The following is a 23149-nucleotide window of genomic DNA, read 5'->3' as shown; positions in this document are numbered from 1 at the left end:
GTTGAGGGGGACTTGTGTGGGTTGGTTGAGGGTCGGTGGTATCCGTGGTTGGCTGTGCAGTTCATTTAAATTCTGAGTGGTTCGTAAGCTGGTTGTAGGTCAATGTGTCTGTTGATGGAATTGGCTGTGAAGTGCCAGGCTTCAGTGAACTCATGAGCGTGGTGGGTGGTAGCATGGCCAACAATTCTTGTGTTGCTCCAATCAAACTGGTGCTGTTTGGTGTCAGTGTGGGTAGAGATTAAGAATTTGGGATCGTGGCATTGGACTGCCAGCCAGTGTTCATGGATCCTGATTTTTAATTGCTATAATGTTTGTTGATTTTGTAAATTACATTGTTTCTTTCATCCTTCTGTATCTTTTCTTTGGTTCTGGATAATTCCTGGCGGAGTGTGGCTGTGGGTTTGTGGGCTATTGCTGTTCCTAGAGGCTGAAGAATTCTGCCTGACACCCCTTTTGTGTATGATAGGGTTAGTTTTTGCATGGTGGTTGGCTGTGTGGTGTGTTGTGGTTTGGATGCTATGTGTTGGAATATAAAGTTTTTTGGTTAGCCATGCTTGTTATTCTAGAGTTATTGCTAGAGTTGATGGGAGCTTGAAAGACACCAGTTTATATACTCCCAATTTAGCAGGAATGGAAACCTACCTAGAACAGATCATAATTAGTCCATTACAATTACTTGGTCCTGGTTCAAAATAGTCAAAGCTTTATGTATCATATATTGTGTGGAGCTTTCCAGCCACAAATCTCCATCTTCTTGGCAAGGAAGTGAATATTAGCCTCTGGATATAGTTATGATTTAAATATTTTGCCTGGCATTTTGAACATGGGGTTGTCTTGTTTCAAGCAAAAAGCACTGTTGTTTTCCTGACCTTTGTGTTGTGTTTACTGGAATCATGCTGTACATGCCTTTTAAAAACCACAATCCTCTTGCCAGAAAGGAACTTGGCATTTCCCCACCCCCCACCCCCCAAAAGCTTGACAGTATCATCATCTAGTTAGGGTTTCTATGCCAGTTTTCACATAATTACCATTTCCTGTAATTGAAAAGTCTATGGTAATTTTTACTGTCAGGCATGAAGCAGATATTGTTCTTGCACTAGAGAAAGCATACAAAGATTTTAATTGTTTGGAAAGCAATACTTTTTGAGTACTTTATGACAAAAACAGTTGTTTCATTTTAACTTGTTCTTCAAACAAAGATAGTGTAAAATAGGACCACACATTATGTACCCTCAGCATGTGAACTTGCCTAAAAAGCAGATTAAGGGAAAATTAAATGACATTTTCATACACAATTGGGATTTCTTTCAAGAGAGGTTTTTTTTATGAGCTGCTGTGAACGAATGAAAACTGGACAACATTCCTTCAACTTTGTCATCCATTACATCTTTCAAAACAGCATCATTTATGAACTGATTGAAAAATAGATTTTTTTAATCATACAAGAAATGCTTAATCAAAATGCACATGCTCATATTTTCCCTTAAAGCAGGGAAATCTATGGGCAATCTTTTCCTTGGCATATGACAATGGCAAAGAAATTTGTTCAGAAAAGCTTAGGCCTAAATTTTCTGCCTTTTAACATTTTTAAAAAAATAAAATTGGAGACTTGTTTCTAAGAGGCAATTTCTTAACACAATTTTGACTACTTGTAACTATAAGGCATGTGTAATTTTGATAACAAAATACCATAATTTCTAATATTTTTCTTTAATTTTCTATCTAAAGATGTTCTGATAGACTCCTGTCCAAAAGTACTAAAATAATCTGATCCTACTTAAAATTTTAAAGATAACATAAGGTCAGATACATCCTGCTATCTGTTATGACACCTAATACATCCAGATTACTGTCCGTTTAAGAAATAAAAACATCATATGGCCATAATTCAGTGGATTAATGCTAAAGTTTGACAAAGTAATTTCAGAGGGAAGGCAAGAGTTACAAAATTGGGAATTGAGTCTCATTCTTGCCATAAATAAGAACCTTCACTTTAAAATGAAATTTCTTCAATATGGCAATGAGATTTATCTAATATTTTGAAGATCTTCCAAAATAAACCAGCTTTGTGACATAAAATCTTTACTTCCTTTCACTAATAATGAGAAAACATTTAAACTTTGATACAACTAAAATAAATATTTCATCAGTTAGACTTGATTGTATTTCATTTTTCTTTAAAATTTGTTTATATATGCCATCTTGAGTTAGATAGCATCACCTAGCTGGGCATTTGGGTTGGTAGAACCTGTTTTTTTCTCTCTCTTTTTCTCTCCCTGTCATCAATACATCAGTTTATGTAACAACCCAATTCACAACTACAAATAAGCTCGCTCCCTGGTATTCAGGATGCTGCTTATAAGCGCTAGGTGCTTAGAACTCAAAGCATTGTTAGAGGCCCCACACATATTGGTCTGTTTCTTTTGTTCCCCCTGAGAGGAGGATTCAAAGTATTTCTAGCAGGACTACCTGATTCTGTAATAGCTTTGTTCTCTATGGCATCCATCTGGTAAACTCACAAGATTCGTTTTTCTCGCCATGCACATGTATACATAACCCGAACTAGACTGTGTCATATAATATGTGTGAGTATATGCATAATTCTGTCTTTATTTTTGTCATATTTATGAAGTGTATATAGGAGGTGGTGTCCCTTTGAGAGCTGAATGCAACAAACTTTCATTTTAATATATGCCAATTAGTGTACATTTAAAGTGACAAAAAAGTTATTATTCTATTCTATTTCTATTATTCTAAATTTGGACTTTGCATATAGGATTAAAACCAAACAAAAACAGTGAAATAACTCAAATCTTAGCATAGCATCTTATTGACAAGCTCACTCAACCTCGAGACCCAATAATCAAAGAAACATCCAGGTCTTCAAGGATTTACCCAGTGTTAATAGGATCAGTTAGTGTTTCACTAGGAAGCCGTCGTAGCTACTATAGGCCAGACTGGGAAGTAAAAAAAAAATAATCTTCCTGAAAAATGAATACTTTTGAATTCTTGCCATGAAAAATGATACAAATATTTTCTTGAAATCACCATGTAATGAAAGCAATTCAAAGAAGATTTTACCTATTTTTCTCCACCATTTCAACTATCTTGGTCATAATACAATCAGTCAATGAACTACTATAATCATAACATATTTAGATATGAAATCGCTTTGACATTCATTTAGGCATTTTAGCCTAATCCTCCTCTATCTGAAAAGGTTATGTATTTATTAATGCCATTTGTACAGAAGAATGTGTATTCCAGGTTAAACCAACATGGATACACTGCCTCTCATTCTAGTAGTAGTATGTTAAATAAGTTATCTTTGTATTCTAGCCAACCCTGTTTTGTTTATCTTAAATCATATGTGGTTTATTTTTTCATTTATTTAGTATGATAATTAATCAGTATCATATATTAAGAAAAATGTGCATCTTATTCTCTTCCCAGTATGTTCCACTGCAAATTTTATTGAAGTTCATGATCCATATTGCTCTAGGAATGGAATACCTCAGTAGCAAACATTTCCTCCACAGGGACCTGGCTGCCCGAAATTGCATGTGAGTTCTCTAGAGTTCTCTTTTCTACTCAGAAATTCAGATTGATCTTCATTCAGAAACTGTAAATCTTAAAGTGGAAAACAAAATCTAGGAAATATAACTGTAACTGAAGCGGTAGCTGTAGCAGTTCGGGCAGCGGATTACCAACTTGCCAACTTTGTATCTGCCTCCTTTTTCCCCTTTGGACTGGGATGGACCTGGGTACAAGCCACAGTGGGAGAGTGGCTTGGCTCTACATCGGCAGCCCCATAGAGGTGGGAGCTCTATGGGACATGCCCCACCCAGGGTGTATATTTTGGACCACCCTCGGGAGCAGATTCGCAGCCCGTCGTGAGAGGACGGGTTGTGGTCTGCTCCTGGGAGCACCCAACCGAGTGGCAGTAAGCTGGGTGACGGTCCAAATGTTCACTTCCTACCCTTCGATCCTCCTATTGAACTTCTCAATTATGGGACTGCCTTCCCTGGACTCTTTCGGTCTTTATGTGTCAATATACCAGCACGGACTTGTTCGCCCTCAGGGGTGCCCCCCTCTCCTGGGGGGACGTTGTACAAGCGCTTGTGCCTACCGAAGGTCCAGGTCAGGAGGGGGACACCGCTCTAGCGGCGCTGGACGAGTTCTGTGAAGACCTTAGGAAGGCCCTTCAGGGGGATACCTGGCTACAAGCCCACCCAGAGTTCGTGGTCATGCGTGATGGCTTAGCTTGGCGTGGGACCCGCATTTATGTACCAGCCCCTTTACGGGAACGAGTGCTGTATCGGTGTCACGACACCAAGCAAGCTGGACACTATGGGTTTCTGAAGACCCTGCATTTGGCACGTCGGCAATTTTGGTGGCCACACATGACAAAAACGGTGGAGGACTATGTACGGCGATGCCACGTTTGTGCTACCACAGAGCCTATGGTGGGAGAACCTTTGAGCCTCCTACAGAGGGTGGCCGACCCTACTCGTCCATGGCAGGATATAGCCATGGACTTCATTGTTGAGTTACCCGAAAGTAAGGGCCATAATGTTATTTGGACAGTGGTGGACTTATTTTCCAAGCAGGCCCACTTTATTCCCTGTAAAGGGTTGCCCTCAGCACGTCGGTTGGCTTGGCTCTTTGTAACTCACGTCTACCGTCTACATGGGGTACCACGCCGTATCATTTCGGACAGGGGAGTACAGTTCACGGCGCGTTTCTGGAAAGAGTTTGTTAGATTCATCGGGTCAACCCAAGGACTCAGTACGGCGTACCACCCTAGCACCAATGGCGCAGCCGAACGAGCCAATGCCGCCGTTGAGCGGTATCTACGTTGCTACGTATCGTACCAGCAAACCAACTGGGTGGATCTTTTAGCGTTTGCGGAAGTAGCGTATAACAACGCTGTACATAGCAGTACGGGGTTTTCCCCCTTCAAAGTGGTTATGGGTAATGATTTTGTCCCCATCCCCGAATGCAGCCCGGGGCACGAGGATCCCTGTCAGCCACAGGAATGGATGAGGCAGATTGAGGGGGCCTGGGGTGCAGTGAAAAAAGCGCTGGAGCGGGCTGCGATAACGAATAAGGAGCAGGCCGATAAGAAGCGAAGAGCGTTCGCAGTCCCGAAGGTGGGGGACCTGGTCTACCTGTCTACTAAGTATCTACATGGCCAGGTTCCCTGTAAAAAGCTAGGGCCCAAATACATCGGACCATTCCGGGTGGTACAGGTAATTAATCCCGTAACAGTACGGCTACGACTACCGAAGATCCTAGGCAAACTTCACCCAGTGTTCCACAGTAGCCTACTGAAGCCTGCCACCTCAGGCGCAACGGCAGTAGGGGAGGGTGGGCCTGGGCCCACCCATGGCGACCATTATGAGGTCCAGGAGATCCTTGACTCCAGGGTTCGTAGGGGGGGCGTCCAGTACCTAATCAGGTGGAAGGGATATCCTGTGGAGGAGGCGACGTGGGTGGGGGATGCAGATGTTCATGCTCCTCGGTTGGTGCGGGCATTTCACCGGTTGCACCCTGGTAAGCCGAGGGGAGGACGGGGGAACACCGCGGATAGGATATCCCTTCTTTGCCGCCCCCAGTCTCGATGAAGGGCCCAATTATTGGGACCCTGAGAGATGGCCGGGCAGGGGCAGGGGCCTTCAATATAAATTTAATAGGAGGCCCCTGGTTAACTTTTTAGTGAAATTTTTTATGGGGTTAGGGAGAGAGGTGGGAGTGGGTGGTGGCTGTTTGACTATGGGTGGTGGTCATTCAACCGTGGTTCAGGCCAGGCCTGGGTCTGATCGCGTAGGGGGAGAGCGGGGTGTGGTTACCTCCGGGGCTCAGGAGCGGGTCGTGGGACTACTGATTCCCACGACATTGGGGAATGGCAGCAGGTGCATGTACAGAGGGCCGTATCATCACCGGGAGGGCCATCTCTGCTATTTACAAGCGGTGAGGCGCTCCGACCCTCTGTTTCTTCCCCGAGGTTCCGGGAGCGAGGATGCGCAGCCTCCTGAGCTCTGGCTGGTGTATCTGAATGCCAGGTCCGTGATTAATAAAGCTCCCCTTGTGCGGGATTTGGTTGAGGGTGAGCATGCGGACCTGGCTTGCATCACAGAGACCTGGTTGGGTCCAGAGGGTGGGGTCCCTTTGGTTGATCTCTGCCCACCAGGTTTCTGGGTGCTACACCGGCCTCAGGCTCAAGGTAGGGGTGGGGGAGTGGCGGTAGCTATTAGGGAGACCTTATGTCCGCGGGAGACCACCGTTCCTCAGATAGTCGGGTGTGAGTCTCTCTTTTTGAGGTTTGGTCCGGGGGCGCAGTTGGGCTTGCTGCTGGTGTACTTTTCGCCTAGTCGCACAGCGGCAGCCCTGCCTGAGCTACTCGATGTCCTCTCTGGGTTGGTGATTGAGTTCCCCAAACTCATAGTTTTGGGTGACTTCAATCTACCATCCCTGGGAGGGTCATCTGAGTTAGCCCGGGAGTTCATGGCTTCCATGACGGCCATGGACCTGACGCAGGTAATTTCTGAACCAACTCATGAGGGAGGCCACACCCTTGACCTGGTTTTCTTATCTGGACGGTGGTTTGATGATCTTGGTGGGGGCTCTCCATTTATTATGCCCCTGTCATGGACCGATCATCACCTCCTGCAGCTGGTCTTCCGTTTTGCCACCCCCCGCCGTGGGGGTACGGAGCCAATTAGATGGTACCGCCCCAGACGCTTAATGGATCCTGATAGATTCCAGGCGGTGCTGGGGTCCCCACCTGCCTCCGTTGCTCACAACTCGGCGGATGCCCTAGTGGAAGCCTGGGAAAGGGCGGCCACTGAGGCACTTGACCGAGTTGTACCCTTGCGGCCACTGACCCGGTGGAGATCCCAACGAACTCCATGGTTCTCCTCGGAGCTCCGGGAGATGAAGCGTTGGAAACGGGGCCTAGAGAGCTGTTGGAGGTCCAGCCGATCTGAATCCAACCGGTTGCGACTAAGAACCTTTATTAGGTCTTATCTCGCAGCAATGAGGACGGCGAGGTGTAATTACTTCTCTGCCATCATCGCATCTGCAGATAATCGCCCGGCCACCCTGTTTAGGGTGACCCGCTCCCTCCTTAATCAGGAGGTGAGGGAGGAACCCTTGCAGGGTCGTGCCGAGGAGTTTGGACAACATCTGCTGGATAAAATCGCTCGGATTCGGACCGGTCTGGACTCCAACTGGGCAGAGTCTGACGAGCAGGACACGGGCGGTCTTGTCGATGTTATCTGGGAGGAGTTTGATTCTGTAACCCCTGAGGAAGTGGACAGGATTATGGGGAGGCTGAGCTCCACCACATGTTTATTGGACCCGTGCCCTTCTTGGCTGGTTTATGCAGCCCGTGAGAGGACACGAGGCTGGTTCCAGGCAGTTATATCTGCTTCCTTGAGTGAGGGTAATTTCCCCGCCATCTTGAAGGAGGCGGTGGTGAGACCTCTCCTCAAGAAGCCTGCTCTGGACCCAGCTGTTTTGAACAACTTTCGTCCGGTCTCCAACCTTTACTTTCTTGCGAAGGTTGTTGAGAGTGTGGTGGCGCATCAGCTTCCCCTGGTCCTGGATGAAGCGGATTATCTAGACCCGTTCCAATCGGGTTTCAGGCCCGGGTACAGCACGGAGACGGCATTGGTCGCTCTGGTGAATGATCTTTGGAGGGCCCGGGACAGAGGACATTCCTCTGTCCTTGTCCTATTAGACCTCTCGGCGGCTTTCGATACCATCGACCATGGTATCCTGCTGCGGCGTCTCAGGGGATTGGGAGTGGGAGGCACAGTTCTTCAGTGGTTCTCCTCCTATCTCCTGGGACGCTTGCAGTCGGTGTTGGCAGGAGGACAGAGGTCGACCCCTAGGACTCTCGCTTGTGGAGTTCCTCAGGGGTCGGTCCTCTCACCTCTCCTGTTCAACATCTACATGAAACCGCTGGGTGAGATCATTCGTGGTTTTGGAGTTGGGTATCATCAATATGCCGATGATACCCAACTTTTCATTTCAACCCCAAACCACCCCAGTGATGCCCTCGATGTGATGTCCCGTTGCCTGGAGGCGGTTCGGGCCTGGATGGGGAGGAACAGACTTCAACTCAACCCTGACAAGACTGAGTGGCTGTGCATTCCGGCATCCCGGGTCATTCAAAATATTCCATCTCTTCTTATGGGGGGTGAGTCCTTACCCCCCGTGGATAGGGCTCGCAACTTGGGAGTCCTCCTAGATTCACGACTTACTCTGGAAGACCATATAGTGGCCGTGACTAGGGGGGCTTTCGCCCAGGTTCGCCTGGTGCGCCAGTTGCGGCCCTATCTGGACCGGGATGCCCTGTGTACGGTCACTCATGCGCTCGTGACCTCTCGCCTGGACTACTGCAATGCTCTTTACATGGGGCTTCCCTTGAAGACCACTCGGAGGCTCCAACTGGTACAGAATGCGGCCGCGAGAGTTGTCTTGGGAGTTTCCCGGTACTCCCATGTTACACCTTTGCTCCGCGAGCTACATTGGTTACCAGTTGTCTTCCGGGTGAGGTTCAAGGTTTTGGTTATGATCTTTAAGTCCTTACATGGCATGGGTCCGGGATACCTCGAGGACCACCTGCTGCCGGCGTCAACTCCCCTCCGCCCTGTGCGTGCCCACAGAGAGGGCCTCCTCAGGGTGCCTCCGGTCAGGGAATGTCGGCTGGTGGCCCCCAGGGGGAGGGCCTTCTCTGTGGGCGCTCCGGCGCTATGGAACCAACTGCCGGTTGAGCTCCGGATGGCATTGGACCTTCGCTCCTTCCGGCGCGGGCTGAAGACCCACTTATTTGAACTAGCTGGTCTGGCCTGATGGGGAATATTAGGGTTTTTTAATGGGTTTTTTACTGTTTTTACTGTTATTGTATTTTAATTGGGCATTTGTTTAATCTCTTTTTAATTTTGTATTGTTATTTATATATGCCCTGTTAACCGCCCTGAGTCCTTCGGGAGAAGGGCGGTATAGAAATTGAATAAATAATAATAATAATAAATAATAATCAGAAATCAAGGAAGAGTGTTTTTCAGATTATTCGCTGCATTTTGTAGGAATGCTGTTTGAAAATCTAATGTAAAGTAACTACACAATGTAATTCTGTTGAGATTCTTATACTTCAAACTCCAATCCCTGAGTGTACTTTATTCATGATAGAGGAATTCCTTATAAAACTAAAGCATTAGGCAAAAGAAAAGAAATACTTTAGAGCCTAGCTTTCTGGCACGTTAGCTTTATACTGATCTAGATGCACAAATATAGTTCTAAGCATTTGTTTCTATGAAACATGTAGAAAGTGTATTGCAGGGATTCTGATGTAATGAAGGAAGGGGCGCTTTAGTCTCAGTGTACCATGTTCTCAAACTTTTTTCTCTGAATCTTGGGAAATATGCATTAATAAATATAACCACTTAGAAAATAACTAGAGAAGAGACTGAAGGGAAAGAATCAAAGACACACAGAAGATGCCGCTTGTATATGAAATGTACAGCAGTAATATTTGGGAAAAGGATTTCAGATTTGCTGTTCAGTCACCCTGACAAAAGGGATTACAGGGTCATAAAAAGAAAAAAAAATGATTTCAAACTGGACATGAGCTAGCAAAGCCTATAGTTTCCACGTCATCAGAAGCATTAGTTCTACTTTACATTTAAAAGTATGAGTTATTCTGTGATCCATTCAAGTATTGCACCTTAGGAAGGAAATGACTTGGATTCTGCTTCTGTCCTTCCTTTCCATAAGTGTAAGGCTCTGGAGACTGAAGCAAAGTTATTAAGATGCCGATTGATTGAACTGTTCTCATTTAGACCTTCACATTTTCTCTGTTGTGTATTCCACAGTCTATGCTTTTTCTCATAATAACCCTCCATGGAAAATGGAGGAGAACAGTGACAATTAAATGTAAGAGTGAGCAAGAACTGAAAAGCATGCTACATGTAATTTTGTAAAAAAAACCTCACCACTTGCTTCTTTAATCTGAAGAACTTTCCATAGTTACAAATAGTGGATGATAAAGCAAACTGCAGTTCTGCAAACTGCTATTTTTATCAGGAGGAGGAGGGGCAAGAATTAAATTTATCCTATTATATGCCCATTCTTTATGGCATTATCTCCATATTTTATAACATGCATATCAAAATGAAAAACAAGTATAAAAGGGATGGAACTGCAAAAACCACTCTCTAAGACTCCCCGATAATTATAAGGACAACTAGATAACTTTACATTCTGCTGACCTCAGTCCCTTCTCCTTTTGTTATTATCTTTCATTGGTAAACTAGGAGGTAGAGGACAGTGGAAGAATTTTTGTTTTTATTGACCTTAAGCTATTCTAGAAGCTCTACCTGAAGAACAAGGGGAAAATGCTTCAAAGTTGTAATACATTCAGTATCATCCTTAGTTTGATTCTTAATATGTGTCAGAATCAGAAATAGCTTTAATTTGGATTTATTTTTTTGGCTGGAGTCTCCATTAATTGACTGTGTGCCATCAAGTCAGTTTTTCTCCAGAGAGACTATGTAAGAAAATTATTTTGATTCATATCATCTCTTTCCCAAAGCATACACACATATGAAGTAATGCTCGATCTTTGAGGAGCCTCTTTCTTATAATACGAATTCATATTAACTGACATACATTAATGGACAGGTTGCGGGACGACATGACAGTGTGTGTAGCAGACTTTGGTTTATCCAAGAAAATTTACAGTGGAGATTATTACCGGCAAGGGCGTATTGCAAAAATGCCTGTTAAATGGATTGCTATAGAAAGTCTTGCTGATCGAGTCTACACAACAAAGAGTGATGTGGTAAGTAAATGAGAAGATGGTGTTCCAGTTTAACAGTTAAGTCTGGCTATGGGAGGAAATTTGGATTGACAGAATTCTTATAATATAGGAAACATACCATATAATTGTGCCTGTTTTTCACACAGCAGTATTTATGCAGAGTAAACTAGATTGAGAAAAAAAGGCTTATTGCTATGAAATTTATATTCGACCTGTTCATTTTAATAACATAAATTATTCAAAAACTTTCTGCAGACAACTATGCCCTATACATTACTTTCTTCAGATTTTACAAAATATTTTATTTGTTACTCTGTATTTTCAGTTTTCTAACCAGGATTAGTTATTAGTTATTTAACATAATGTTAAAGAAAAAAATGCTCAAACTAGTTTACTTTTGAATAATTAAAACTAGTTTGCCTTGTTTTTTTAAAAAAAAGGTACAATGAAGCTACAAGACATAATTACAGTACAGAAAAATTGGGGATCCTATCCCTAAGCTTATTAGTCAAATAAAGCTAGGGGTGCAGCTCCCTCTGTTGAGAGAATATTTATCAACATGTCAGACAAGTTCTAGAGCTATTAATTATCCTTTTTTTGATGCTTTTGTAGGTGTAAGTTACCAGCAAAGTTAGGTTAAAGAACAAGTCTGCTATATACAAAATTACTCCTATCAACTCCTTTAAAATATAGTAAACATAGCCTAGATATCTGTGAGAAGAAATTACATGTAATTCAAAAAAAAGGTCGACTCTACCTTTTTAAACAAAGTACAGTCAGTTCCAACTAACAGTGGTTCTCTATTTCCAAGCCTCATTAACTGAAAAATTTTCAGTCTCAGATGCCAGAAATTAAATTGGTATGTTTCTGCATATTAACATTCTATTTCTAGTATATACTTTTTGTCAAAGAATTATGAGTTAAAATTACAATCCACAACATTAAGGTTTGGAAATTAAATATCTTGGTCTTGGTCAGCTGTTTTTATGTAGTTAAAAAATGTAATTTGCAATCATGTGAAATTACTGGGAGTACAAAATCACCAATATGATTTTCAGCAATGCATCAGAAAAGGCAGCATATTTTTTAATGGACAAAAATAATCTCAATATGTTTGGTGAGACTTATTCCCCAAAAAGCGTGCATAGACAATTATGGGTATCATTAAATTAAGTTCTTCTAAAATGCTGTTTAAGTAAGTTGTTCCTCTATTTTCTTTCCCTGTAGTGGGCATTTGGTGTTACAATGTGGGAGATAGCAACTCGAGGAATGACTCCATACCCAGGAGTGCAGAACCATGAAATCTATGATTACCTACTTCATGGGCATAGACTAAAGCAGCCAGAGGGCTGTTTAGATGATTTGTAAGTATTTTATAATTGTGATAATATCAAAGCATAATTGTAGCAATTGAATACATGGCTTGCTTATGGTAATTATTATATTTGCAGCTAGGAAATCTGTAAACCAAGAGTGGTTTTTCTTTGCTTTAATAGGCTGTTTTTGCGGATGTGTTTAGACTATGAACAATTGCTCTATGATAAAATAAACTGAAAATCTCTAATTGCAGCCATTGTGTTAAAGGGGAGGCTCTCCTGGGTGTTGTACCTTAACCTAGTTCAGGGCACCAATAGTAAAAATCCACAGCAAAAACAAATCAGTGAAGTTCTAAAAGCACAAAAGATGTTTGAAGACAAACCAAAATCCTTCATTGCTCTGGTATTATAGAGTTGCCTGTGGCAAGATGGGTGGCGTCAACTTCCCTCCGCCCAGTATGCTCCCACAGAGAGGGCCTCCTCAGGGTGCCACCGGTCAAAGAATGCCGACTGGTGGCCCCCAGGGGGAGGGCGTTCTCTGTGGGTGCACCGGATCTTTGGAACCATCTTCCGGTCGAGCTCCGGATGGCGCCCGATCTCCGCTCCTTCCGGCGCGATCTTAAAACCCATCTTTTTGAAGAAGCTGGCCTGGCCTGATGGGATGGGGTTGGATTTTATAAATGGATTTTAACTTTTAATCTGTATTAATTATTACGGGCACTGTTTAATTACTTTTTAATAATTTTTAATTTTTGTATCTTGTTTTTATGTATTGCCCTGTTCACCGCCCTGAGTCCTTCTGGAGAAGGGCGGTATACAAATTAAATTAATAAAATAAATAATAATAAATAAAATTAATTAAATAAATGAATAGATTGCAAAGATAACATATGTTCTCAGGCCAACCTTTCTAGAGCATTCAACAAATGGGACATCAAACTCTTCCTCCCATAGTTGCCTGCTTCAACTCATCTGGCAATGATACCAGCTTATGACTGTAAGGTTAACAGGCTGATATGGGAAGAGATGCCTCCAATCATTTGAATATCAGCTTTCAATTGGGCCCAAAAACTTAGAGCTTATGTAGATAACAGTTGTAGTGCTCAGCCCCTATAGATTTCTGGCTGCTATATTTTGGGTTAACCATATTTACAAATTGTTTTTAAAGGCAATCTTACATGTAATTCATTGCAACATGCTGAACCAATTTAATATTTTTTTAAAATTAGGCAAAGAAGCTACGATTCAAAATAAGCCAGGTTTGTCACTAGTGACATGTTCAGTTTGAAATGGATTAAAACAAAATTATCTATTCAATTGCTACACATCACTCCCAAAGGTAGTTTACTTGTCCTCAAAGGATTAACTTTGTCACCTTTCTATTTCTAACATTTCAGATACCCTAACAAACCCAACTTTTAATAGGACATTCACAAATGTCTGCCTTCCCCCCCCCTTAATAATTATCCAGCTTCCTTCCTCATAGCATATTTCCCATTTCAGGTATGAAATCATGTATTCGTGCTGGAGGGCAGATCCTGTGGACCGACCGACCTTCTCAGAACTTAAGCTTCACCTAGAGAAAATATTGGAAAGCTTACCTGCTCTGGGTGAACCAAGCAGTGTAATTTATATTAACACAAACTTGCAGGAAGCGAATGCAAAAGAACTAATGGAAGATTATGAGTTTCCCCAAATAGACACAGTCCTTGATCCAAATGAAATCATACAATCTTGTTCCCAGAGACCGGAGCCTACAGTAGTCACTGTGGATATCCATGAAAGCAGTGAAACAGGGGATAGATACATTTTAAGTGGAGTCAGTGGAGAGCACCAGGCCAGTCTGGTAAGAACAGAGGAGGAAGAAATATCATTGCTTCAGATCACTCACTTGCAGGACAGGATGCAGTGGTCTCAAGCCAGCACACTCCCCGTAGGAAGCGCATTGACTAATGAACTGCTCTTTGCAGATGATTCTTTGGAGGAGTCTGAAATTCTGCTGTGAAGTAAAACTAGCATTCTTATGAACTGCAGCTCAGAGACCCTTCTGAGCTCGAAGTGCTCTGGATAGCCACTGGACGTTCCCATCACGGAAAGCCGTTCCTATGTAGCATGCTCTCCCATCTTTGTATAGCAGCTAACTTTAGAGGAAGCATTTGTATCTTTATAGAAATTATATTTTAATAAACAAATTTGGTAATGGTCTGTCTTATTTATTTTGAACACAAGTTTTAATTTTTTTGGTCTCTTTTCTGTAACAGGTTCTTTCATGGATGGTTTGTCAATAGAATATCCTCTGGCTCCTTCACAACTTCTATGTTACAGTAGACATGGATAGATATTAACCCCCCCCACACACACACACACATACACAATACATACATATAATTTCTGACCACTTTTTTCATTGAAAAATATGCCCTTTCTCTTTTGTCAACCAGACACGTCAAACACAAGGCCCACAGGCCACAAATGGCCTGCCATATGATTGGATGTGGCTCGCACAACTCTCCTGGAAATGACGAAGGTCCAGCCCCCGCCACCTTGGCGCCAGCCCAGCTAAGCACTTGCCCTGGGCTTGTGCACAGGAGGAGGCAAACACAGTTGCAGCTCATTGGCCCCTTGACCACTCATTGGCCTGCAGTGATGGCCAGGGATGTCCAATAAGCTGCACTTGGCCCCTGCAGTGCATTCTCGCACCTCAGGACCCAGCAGTCGGGCTACTCCGCCACTTAGCAGCAGCAGCAGCACTAGCAACAGGAGCTCCACCACCCCTCCACCCTCCTCTAACCCAGGAAGGTTGTTGTGAGCCCAGAGGTGAAGTTGCCATCGCAGCCTGCTGGGCATATGGTAAGCCGTGCTCGGCCTGTCCCGCCTGTAGCGCATTTGCACATGTGGGGCCTGCAGCCAAACCATCCCTCCCACCTCTGGCAACAATCTTGTTGCCCCTCTGCTCCCCTGTAGTCCAGGAAGGCCTCCAAACTGAAGGAAGCTGCCATTGCAGCCTGCCTGGCATCCCATTAGCTGTGATTGGCCCATCTCGCCTAGAGCGCATTTGCGCACATGGGGACTGTAGCTCCGCGGTGGCACTGGCAGCAGCCTTGAGGAAGAGGTAAGCGCAGCCGTGCACTTCTTTGGGGGAAGCAGAGCTGGGCTGGGCTGGAGGGGGCAGGGTTCCAGGCATCCGTGCCGCCGTATGAGGGTCCTTTACATGGCTGAGAGGGATAGCGAGGGTCCCTCTGGTAGTCGAGGCTTTGAGGTTCACTGCTGGGCAAGGGAGTCTCAGCTGCTCCCTGCTCTGGAGACAGTGAGCATCACCAAATGGTGGTGCATCAGCTTCCTCTGTTCCTGGAGGAAACTGATTATCTGGACCCGTACCAATCGGGTTTCAGGCCAGGACACAGCACGGAGATGGCATTGGTCGCGCTGGTGAATGATCTCTGGCGGGCTCAGGACAGGGGTTGTTCCTCTGTCCCAGTCCTATTAGATCTCTCAGCGGCTTTTGATACCATCGACCATGGTATCCTACTGCGGCGTCTCAGGGGGTTGGGAGTGGGAGGCACCGTTTTACGGTGGTTGTCCTCCTATCTCCTGGGCCGCTTGCAGTCGGTGTTGACGGGAGGGCAGAGATCCACCCCAAGGCCTCTTGTTTGTGGAGTTCCTCAGCGGTCGGTTCTCTCGCCCCTCCTGTTCAACATCTATATGAAGCCGCTGGGTGAGATCATTTGTGGTTGCGGGGTGGGGTATCATCAGTACGCTGATGATACCCAACTTTTTCTTTCCACCCCGAACCAACCCAGCGATGCCCTCGCCGTGATGTCCCATTGCCTGGAGGCGGTCCAGGTCTGGATGGGGAGAAACAGGCTTCGTCTCAATCCTGCCAAGACTGAGTGGCTGTGCATATCGGCATCTCGGGTTAACCAGACCATTCCACCTTTAACGATGGGGGGTGAGGTGTTACCCCCCGTTGATAGGGCTCACAACTTGGGCGTCCTCCTTGACTCCCGGCTCAATTTTGAAGACCATATAGGAGCCGTGACCAGGAGGGCTTTTGCCCAGGTTCGCCTGGAGCACCAGTTGCGACCCTACCTGGACCGAGATGCCCTACGCACACTCATGCACTCGTGACCTCCCGTTTAGACTACTGCAACGCTCTCTACATGGGGCTGCCCTTGAGGACCACTCGGAGGCTTCAGCTGGTGCAGAATGCAGCCGCGCGAGTTGTGATGGGTGTCAAGCCCCGTGGGCTCGACATCACGAGGGGAGCAGGGGCACCAGTTGCGTCCCTACCTGGACCGAGATGCCCTACGCACACTCATGCACTCGTGACCTCCTGTTTAGACTACTGCAACGCTCTCTACATGGGGCTGCCCTTGAGGACCACTCGGAGGCTTCAGCTGGTGCAGAATGCAGCCGTGCGAGTTGTGATGGGTGTCAAGCCCCGTGGGCTCGACATCACGAGGGGAGCAGGGGAAACGCCGCGCAAACCGCCCGCCTGAACCTTCCTGCTGGAGCCACCTGGGAACAGCACATCCAGCAGTCAAACGGCCGCCAGCAACCACGGGCAGCTGTTCCGGGGCTTTCTGGCGTGTCTGCGTCGATGGAGCTGCTGAAGGGACCCATAGGCAGTCAGACTGGCAGCCGCAGCTCGTCCTGGGATTACCCAGCCGCCTGCTCCTCGGCGGGGGCGTCGGGCGGCTCAGAGGGGGCGTCAGGCGGTTCAGAACGAAGACCGGATAGCGGGGCGTTGTGGGGAGCTGTTAGGGGGGCTGTAACACTGACACGCTGGACGATGGAGGGGAGCACGGAGGAGGGGTGGGGGAGCACGAAAGGGGGGTTAAGGGCATACACTCACCTGGAGTCTGTGTGGGAGCTCAGGCACAAAGGGCGGGGTGACGTGCGGAGAGCTGGGAAGGGGGCGGGTTTTGAGCAGACTCAGCCGGATGCTGGTTTGCATGGGGAGGGGTGGGGCTAATCACCCCCAATGTATAAAAGACGCGTTGGGACGGCTAGCTCCCAACGCTGACTTTGTATCTGCTAGGCTTTTCTGAAGTAAAGAAAACCTCGTCGTCACCCGTAGCACGTTGTCGTCGTTCTTTCAGCGTGGACGGCTGTGACAGTAAGTCAGCATTGCTTACAGCATTTCCTCGTTGCTGTGTTCTGCTCTGGACTTCGAGGCAACTGACATGGCCGAGGGAACCCAGGGGGCTGTGCTTACTGTGGAGGGAGAGGAGCTGGCTGGGGCTACAGCGCCTCTGGACATGGGGGAGTTGGCAGAGGCCCCACCGGTAGTTCAGCCCAAGGTCCGGGACCCTTGCCCAGCGGCTGAAGGCATTGGGACCCAGGGGCCGACTGCTCAAGCAAAGACTGGGGAATGGTGGCTCAGTTCTGTACTGGGACAACTGGAGATGGGCAGGAGCGGCCACCCAGGCAGAGGGGGCCGTTGTTGGAGTGGAGGGAGCGTCGCATTACCGACAAAGAAGGGGAGGAGTGGAGCTACTCCACGGCTCCAGGGAGTTGTACTATGGACGTCCTGAGGGACAGTTTCGGGGAGCCTCGGCCATGGACCCCCATCGAACCCAAACCGGATGCTGGCCGTTGGTCTCAGGACAGGGCTGGCCCTGTGCAGCAGAGCCAGGCCCGTTTCCGCCTGGCTAGCCCCCGTTTTCGGGCTTTGCAGGGTTCCGGCACCCCGCAGGGGACTGCACCTTCGTTGCTGGGCCCCGCGGCCGCACCAGGTCAAGGGCCCGTACGGGCGGGTGCTACGGGGGGGCAGTGGTGCTGTGCTACACCCGGGGCCACCGGCAGGAGTGCTGGGTTGGCCACAACCAGGGCCCATAGTGCAAGGATTGGGTGCTCCGGCAGGGCTCTGGGGAGCACCAGCAGCGTGGGGCCCGCCACCGTTGCCCATGACTTTCGATGGCCACCCCGACTGCCTGGCCCTCTTCCTTGGTCACGTGATCCATCATCTGGATAAGTACGGCCCAGTGTATGCCTCTCAGTGGGCAATGGTGATGGCGGTCACAACAGCGCTGCAGGGGGAGGCTGCGGCGTGGGTCGCTAACCTGTACAGCGACCGTGCTAGAGAGCTGGGGGATGTCGGGTTGTTCCTCGAGGCATTGCGAGCCCGCTTTGAAGACGTTACCCGGGTACAGCGGGCTGAAGCCAAGATAGTTGGGCTCCAACAAAACGGCTGGCCAGCAACGGAGTTTGTTCGGGAGTTCAGGGAGGTGGCAGGCAAACTTAGCTCGTGGCCGGAGCGGATGTTGATCCATCATTTCTGGGCTGGGCTGGACGACCACCTCCAGAGGGCCTGTATCGTCCGCGGCATCCCTCCCAGACTCCAGGAATGGTTCCGGGTTGTGGTTGAGCTGGACGTCGGCCTACAGGGCTGCCAGCACCGTGCAAAACCTCCAGCAGACCCCCAACAGGCTCCGCAGAAGCCGCAAGGGGAGGGGCAAAAACCGGCGTCGCCGATGCAGAAACCCACAGGACCACCACCCCGGGCCGCTCTCCGCTGTTTCTGGTGTGACCAGCCGGGGCACCGTGTAGCTGACTTTCCAATGCCGGCGCCCCGGGCAGTGGCAGGAGCAACCCCAGCACGGGGTGTAACTTCCCCACGGTTTGTGGAGCGATCCCGAGCCAACCATCAGGCCTTGGACACAATGCCCAGGAGAAACAACCAAGCGGAGACTGAGAGGCCAACGGACGTGGGCCTAGAAGTTTACGGGGACGGTGATGGACAGGAGGAAGACCCAATGGTAAGTGCACCGATCTGCCCTTTCACGATCCCAGTAACACTGACGAACCCCAGCATGGGTGAGGCACTGGGATTCAGGGCCTTAATTGACTCGGGTAGCACACGGTGTCTTGTCAGTCAAGAGGTGGTGGCCAAGGTGGGTGTTGGGGTGGTGTGACTGGAAACCCCTATGCACTTCCAACAGGTGGATGGCTCCCACTTGGGGGGAGCGCCCATCACGCACGTAACAAAACCCATACGCCTGGGTGTGGGGGAGCACTGGGAGAGGTTACAGTTCATTGTGGTACCCTCCATGACCGAGGAGGTGATCCTGGGTCTCCTGGACAAGTGGGGCCCAACCATCTGGTGGGAGGGGGGGTGCCAACACCTTCGACTTGGGGTTGGGCCCCAACCTCCTGACCACGAACACGTGGGGAAAGACAGACAGCCAGGAAGGACAGAAGAAGGCTGCAGGGCCAGATCGGAGGTGCGGGTTCTGCCGGAGTATGCCGACCTCCTGGAGGTCTTCGGTGAACAAGAGTGTGACCTCCTACCACCCCATCGGGCCACGGTTTGCGCGATTGAGCTGGAGCCGGGGGTCAGGTTGCCCAAGCCACGAATGTACGCCATGGCACTGCGAGAGATGCTGGAGCTGTGGCATTACATAGACAAGAACCTGGCACGGGGCTTTATCCAGCCCGCCCGCTCACGTATGGCAGCACCCGTTCTCTTCAGAGAAAAGAAGGACGGTGGGCTACGACTATGTGTGGATTATCGTGGGGTCAACGCGGTGTGCGTTGAGCACCTGTACCCACTGCCTCTGATGAAGGACATGTTATCATATCTAGCCAGTGGGAGGGTGTTCACTCGCTTGGACCTGCGGGAGGCGTACTATCGAGTGCGCATCAAAGAGGGTGCCGAATGGATGTACGTGCCGCTGTTTGGTCTGCAGAAGGTCCGTTAAGGGCAGTGCGATTGCGGTGAAGGATGTACGTGCCGCAAGCTCTTCGAGCCGATGTCCTGTTTAGGTGCCATGATGCCAAACAAGCTGGCCACTTCGGGTTCGTTAAGACTCTGCACCTCACCCAGCGACAGTTCTGGTGGCCGGGTATGAGACGTCACGTTGAGGACTATGTGCGCCACTGTCATACGTGTGCTACCACTAAGCCCCGGCCTTGTAAACTAACGGGTCTTTTACAAGCGGTGGCAGACCCCTGTCGGCCATGGCAGGACATAGCCATGGATTTTATTGTGGAGCTGCCGGAGAGCCGAGGGTATACCGTGATATGGACAGTGGTAGACCTATTCTTCAAGCAGGCCCACTTTGTACCATGCAACGGATTGCCAACAGCCCGACGACTGGCATGGATGTTCATAACGCACATCTACCGCCTACATGGCGTGTCCAGGCGTATCATCTCGGACCGGGGGGTGCAATTCATGGCTAGGTTTTGGTGGGAGTTCGTCCAATTCATTGGATCATCCCAGGGGCTGAGTTCTGGGTATCATCCCTGCACAAATGGAGCAGCTGAGCAAGCCAATGCCGCAGTGGAGCGGTATCTGCGCAGCTATGTCTCCTATGAACAAACGGACTGGGCGGACCTGCTGGCATTTGCGGAGGTAGCCCACAATAATGCAGTGCACAGCAGCACCGGCTACCCTCCCTTTACGGTGGTGTCAGGTTATGACTTCTCCCCCATCCCGGAGTACGGCCAAGGGTCGGCCTCTCCCTGCCAACCCAGGGAGTGGATATCGCAATTGGAAGGGGTGTGGAAGGCTCCCAGACAAACCTGGGGGGGTCAGATGGAACCCGTCGCCCATATTGGTACCTGTGTAACATCTTCCTCTTGCCTTCCAGGTGGTGCCCTGGTAGGAGGGGCCACCTGTCAAGCCCTGTGGGCTCGACATCACGAGGGGAGCAGGGGAAATGCCGCGCAAACCGCCCGCCCGAACCTTCCTGCTGGAGCCACCCGGGAACAGCACATCCAGCAGTCAAACGGCCGCCAGCAACCATGGGCAGCTGTTCCGGGGCTTTCTGGCGTGTCTGTGTCGATGGAGCTGCTGAAGCTGCTGAAGGGACCCATAGGCAGTCAGACTGGCAGCCGCAGCTCGTCCTGGGATTACCCAGCCGCCTGCTCCTCAGCGGGGGCGTCGGGCGGCTCAGAGGGGGCATCGGGCGGTTCAGAACGAAGACCAGGTAGCGGGGCGTTGTGGGGAGCTGTTAGGGGGGCTGTAACACTGACACGCTGGACAGTGGAGGGGAGCACGGAGGAGGGGTGGGGGAGCACGAAAGGGGGGTTAAGGGCATACACTCACCTGGAGTCTGTGTGGGAGCTCAGGCACAAAGGGCGGGGTGACGTGCGGAGAGCTGGGAAGGGGGCGGGTTTTGAGCAGACTCAGCCGGATGCTGGTTTGCATGGGGAGGGGTGGGGCTAATCACCCCCAATGTATAAAAGACGCGTTGGGACGGCTAGCTCCCAACGCTGACTTTGTATCTGCTAGGCTTTTCTGAAGTAAAGAAAACCTCATCGTCACCAGTACCACGTTGTCGTCGTTCTTTCAGCGTGGACGGCTGTGACAATGGGGGTTTCCCGATACTCCCATGTAACACCTCTACTCCGCGATCTGCATTGGCTTCCGGTTGCCCTCCGGGTGAGATTCAAGGTGCTGGTAATGAGCTATAAAGCCCTAAATGGCTTGGGTCCGGGATATCTGAGGGAACACCTGCTGCCAGCATCAGGTTCCCTTCGTCCAGTGCGCTCCCACAGGGAGGGTCTTCTCAGGGTGCCGCCAGTAAAAGATTGCCAGCGGGTAACACCCAGGGGGAGGGCCTTCTCAGTGGGTGCGCCTGCCCTCTGGAACCAGCTGCCCATGGAGCTGAGGACTGCCCCCGATCTCCGTTCATTCCGCCGGGACCTGAAGACCTGGCTCTTCGAGCTCTCTGGCCCAGGCTGAGAATTTTAATTCTAATTTTAATTGGGGATTTTACTTTTTCAGGGACTGTTATAATCTTTTTAATTGTTTTTAATTTTTGTATTTCTTGTTTTAATTACCCTGTTAACCGCCCTGAGTCCTAAGGGAAAGGGCGGTATACAAATCCAATTAAATAAATAAATAAATACTCTGGCACAGCCCAGGAGCTGGCAACATCAGCCTTCTGGCCTCTTAACCCCTTGCGTGCTGTCAACTAGGAAGGGAGGGGAGGATATGCAGGCAGGAGAGACTTGAGGGACTCCTGTTCCTTTGGGTGCTCCAAAGACCATCTCATTCTGCGGAAGCATCCCCACAAACTAAAAACCCAGCAAACATACAACAATTGAGCCCCATCTCTCTCAATCTTTAAGACGGCTGAACTTCAACTCCCAGAATTCCCCACTAGCAAAGATCTGGACTAAAAGTACAAAGGGAAAGTCCTTGCTCCACAGTCCAGTGCCATGAAGCCCAAAACCCTTCATTGGCACACCACACATGTTAAACAACTGGCACTCAACACCTGATGGGCATCCTCCCCCATGAGCACCATCCCCTTGCCCCCTGGGTCCCCAAACCTCATTATGCTCTGAGGCTTTGTGGAAAATGCATTGAAGTCAATGGAGGGGTGCTTTGGGTCTCCCCCAAAGGACAGACCGACAGACTGAGAAATCTAATCAGCATTGCTTGTGAAAGCTAAATTTTGGATGGATATTTCAGGTATTTTGAGCTCTGTTTCTGGGCTTCATGGACATAGGATAGTTGTTGGAAAAAGATGGAGCAAGTGGTTCCTTGTTTCCTATTTAGGAAAGCTGGATGTGTCTTGATTCCCCCCCCCCCCGCAATCAGAGGCTGGAAGACAGCCCTGAAAATATCAGAATCTGATCAGAAATGGAGGTAGCTTAACTAGAGAGGCCGAGTAGTCCTTGTGGCTGCTAGACCAGCTTCGGAGTGATGGTGGATTGCTGATTTTTTCCTCCATCCATACAAGATCTCTCTTGTATAAAACATATAATTTCAATTGTATCAAAGAGGGCTGCAGTCACTTGCTTTCTCTCCATAGATGCTGTGATGTTGCTAAACCTGCTCAAAACATCTGGACTCGCAGCATCCTACTGAACCACCAGAGTGGATACCTAGCGTGCTCACAACTGCTTGCCTCACACAGCACCTGGGACTTGGAGCTTTCTGTCCAGTCTCATCTGCAGGGAAGAAGATACAGTATGTGTGCCGATATTTAAACCCCCCAAAATGGCCAAACAGAAAGTGGACTTTGAAAAAAGATGCTTTCAA

General features: G+C 48.4%; 1 protein-coding gene across 2 annotated transcripts in view; it reads left to right on the top strand.

The window, feature by feature from the left end:
• MERTK (MER proto-oncogene, tyrosine kinase) overlaps positions 1–14342 on the top strand; it is a 95993-nt gene extending 81651 nt beyond the window's left edge. For both annotated transcript variants that reach the window (XM_081313096.1, XM_081313095.1), the window contains exons 16-19: positions 3454–3563; positions 10693–10852; positions 12059–12195; positions 13651–14342. In XM_081313096.1, the coding sequence (XP_081169222.1) occupies positions 3454–3563; positions 10693–10852; positions 12059–12195; positions 13651–14152 (909 nt within the window). In that variant the 3' untranslated portion in view covers positions 14153–14342. The remainder of the gene's footprint in view (positions 1–3453; positions 3564–10692; positions 10853–12058; positions 12196–13650) is intronic.
• The last annotated feature ends 8807 nt before the right edge of the window (positions 14343–23149 follow it).

This window comes from Vipera berus (assembly GCF_964194415.1).
Source record: "Vipera berus genome assembly, chromosome: 1".
Classification (NCBI taxonomy): domain Eukaryota; kingdom Metazoa; phylum Chordata; class Lepidosauria; order Squamata; family Viperidae; genus Vipera; species Vipera berus.
The sequence above is the reverse complement of the archived record's forward strand: the minus strand, read 5'-3'. Positions and strand labels throughout refer to the sequence as shown.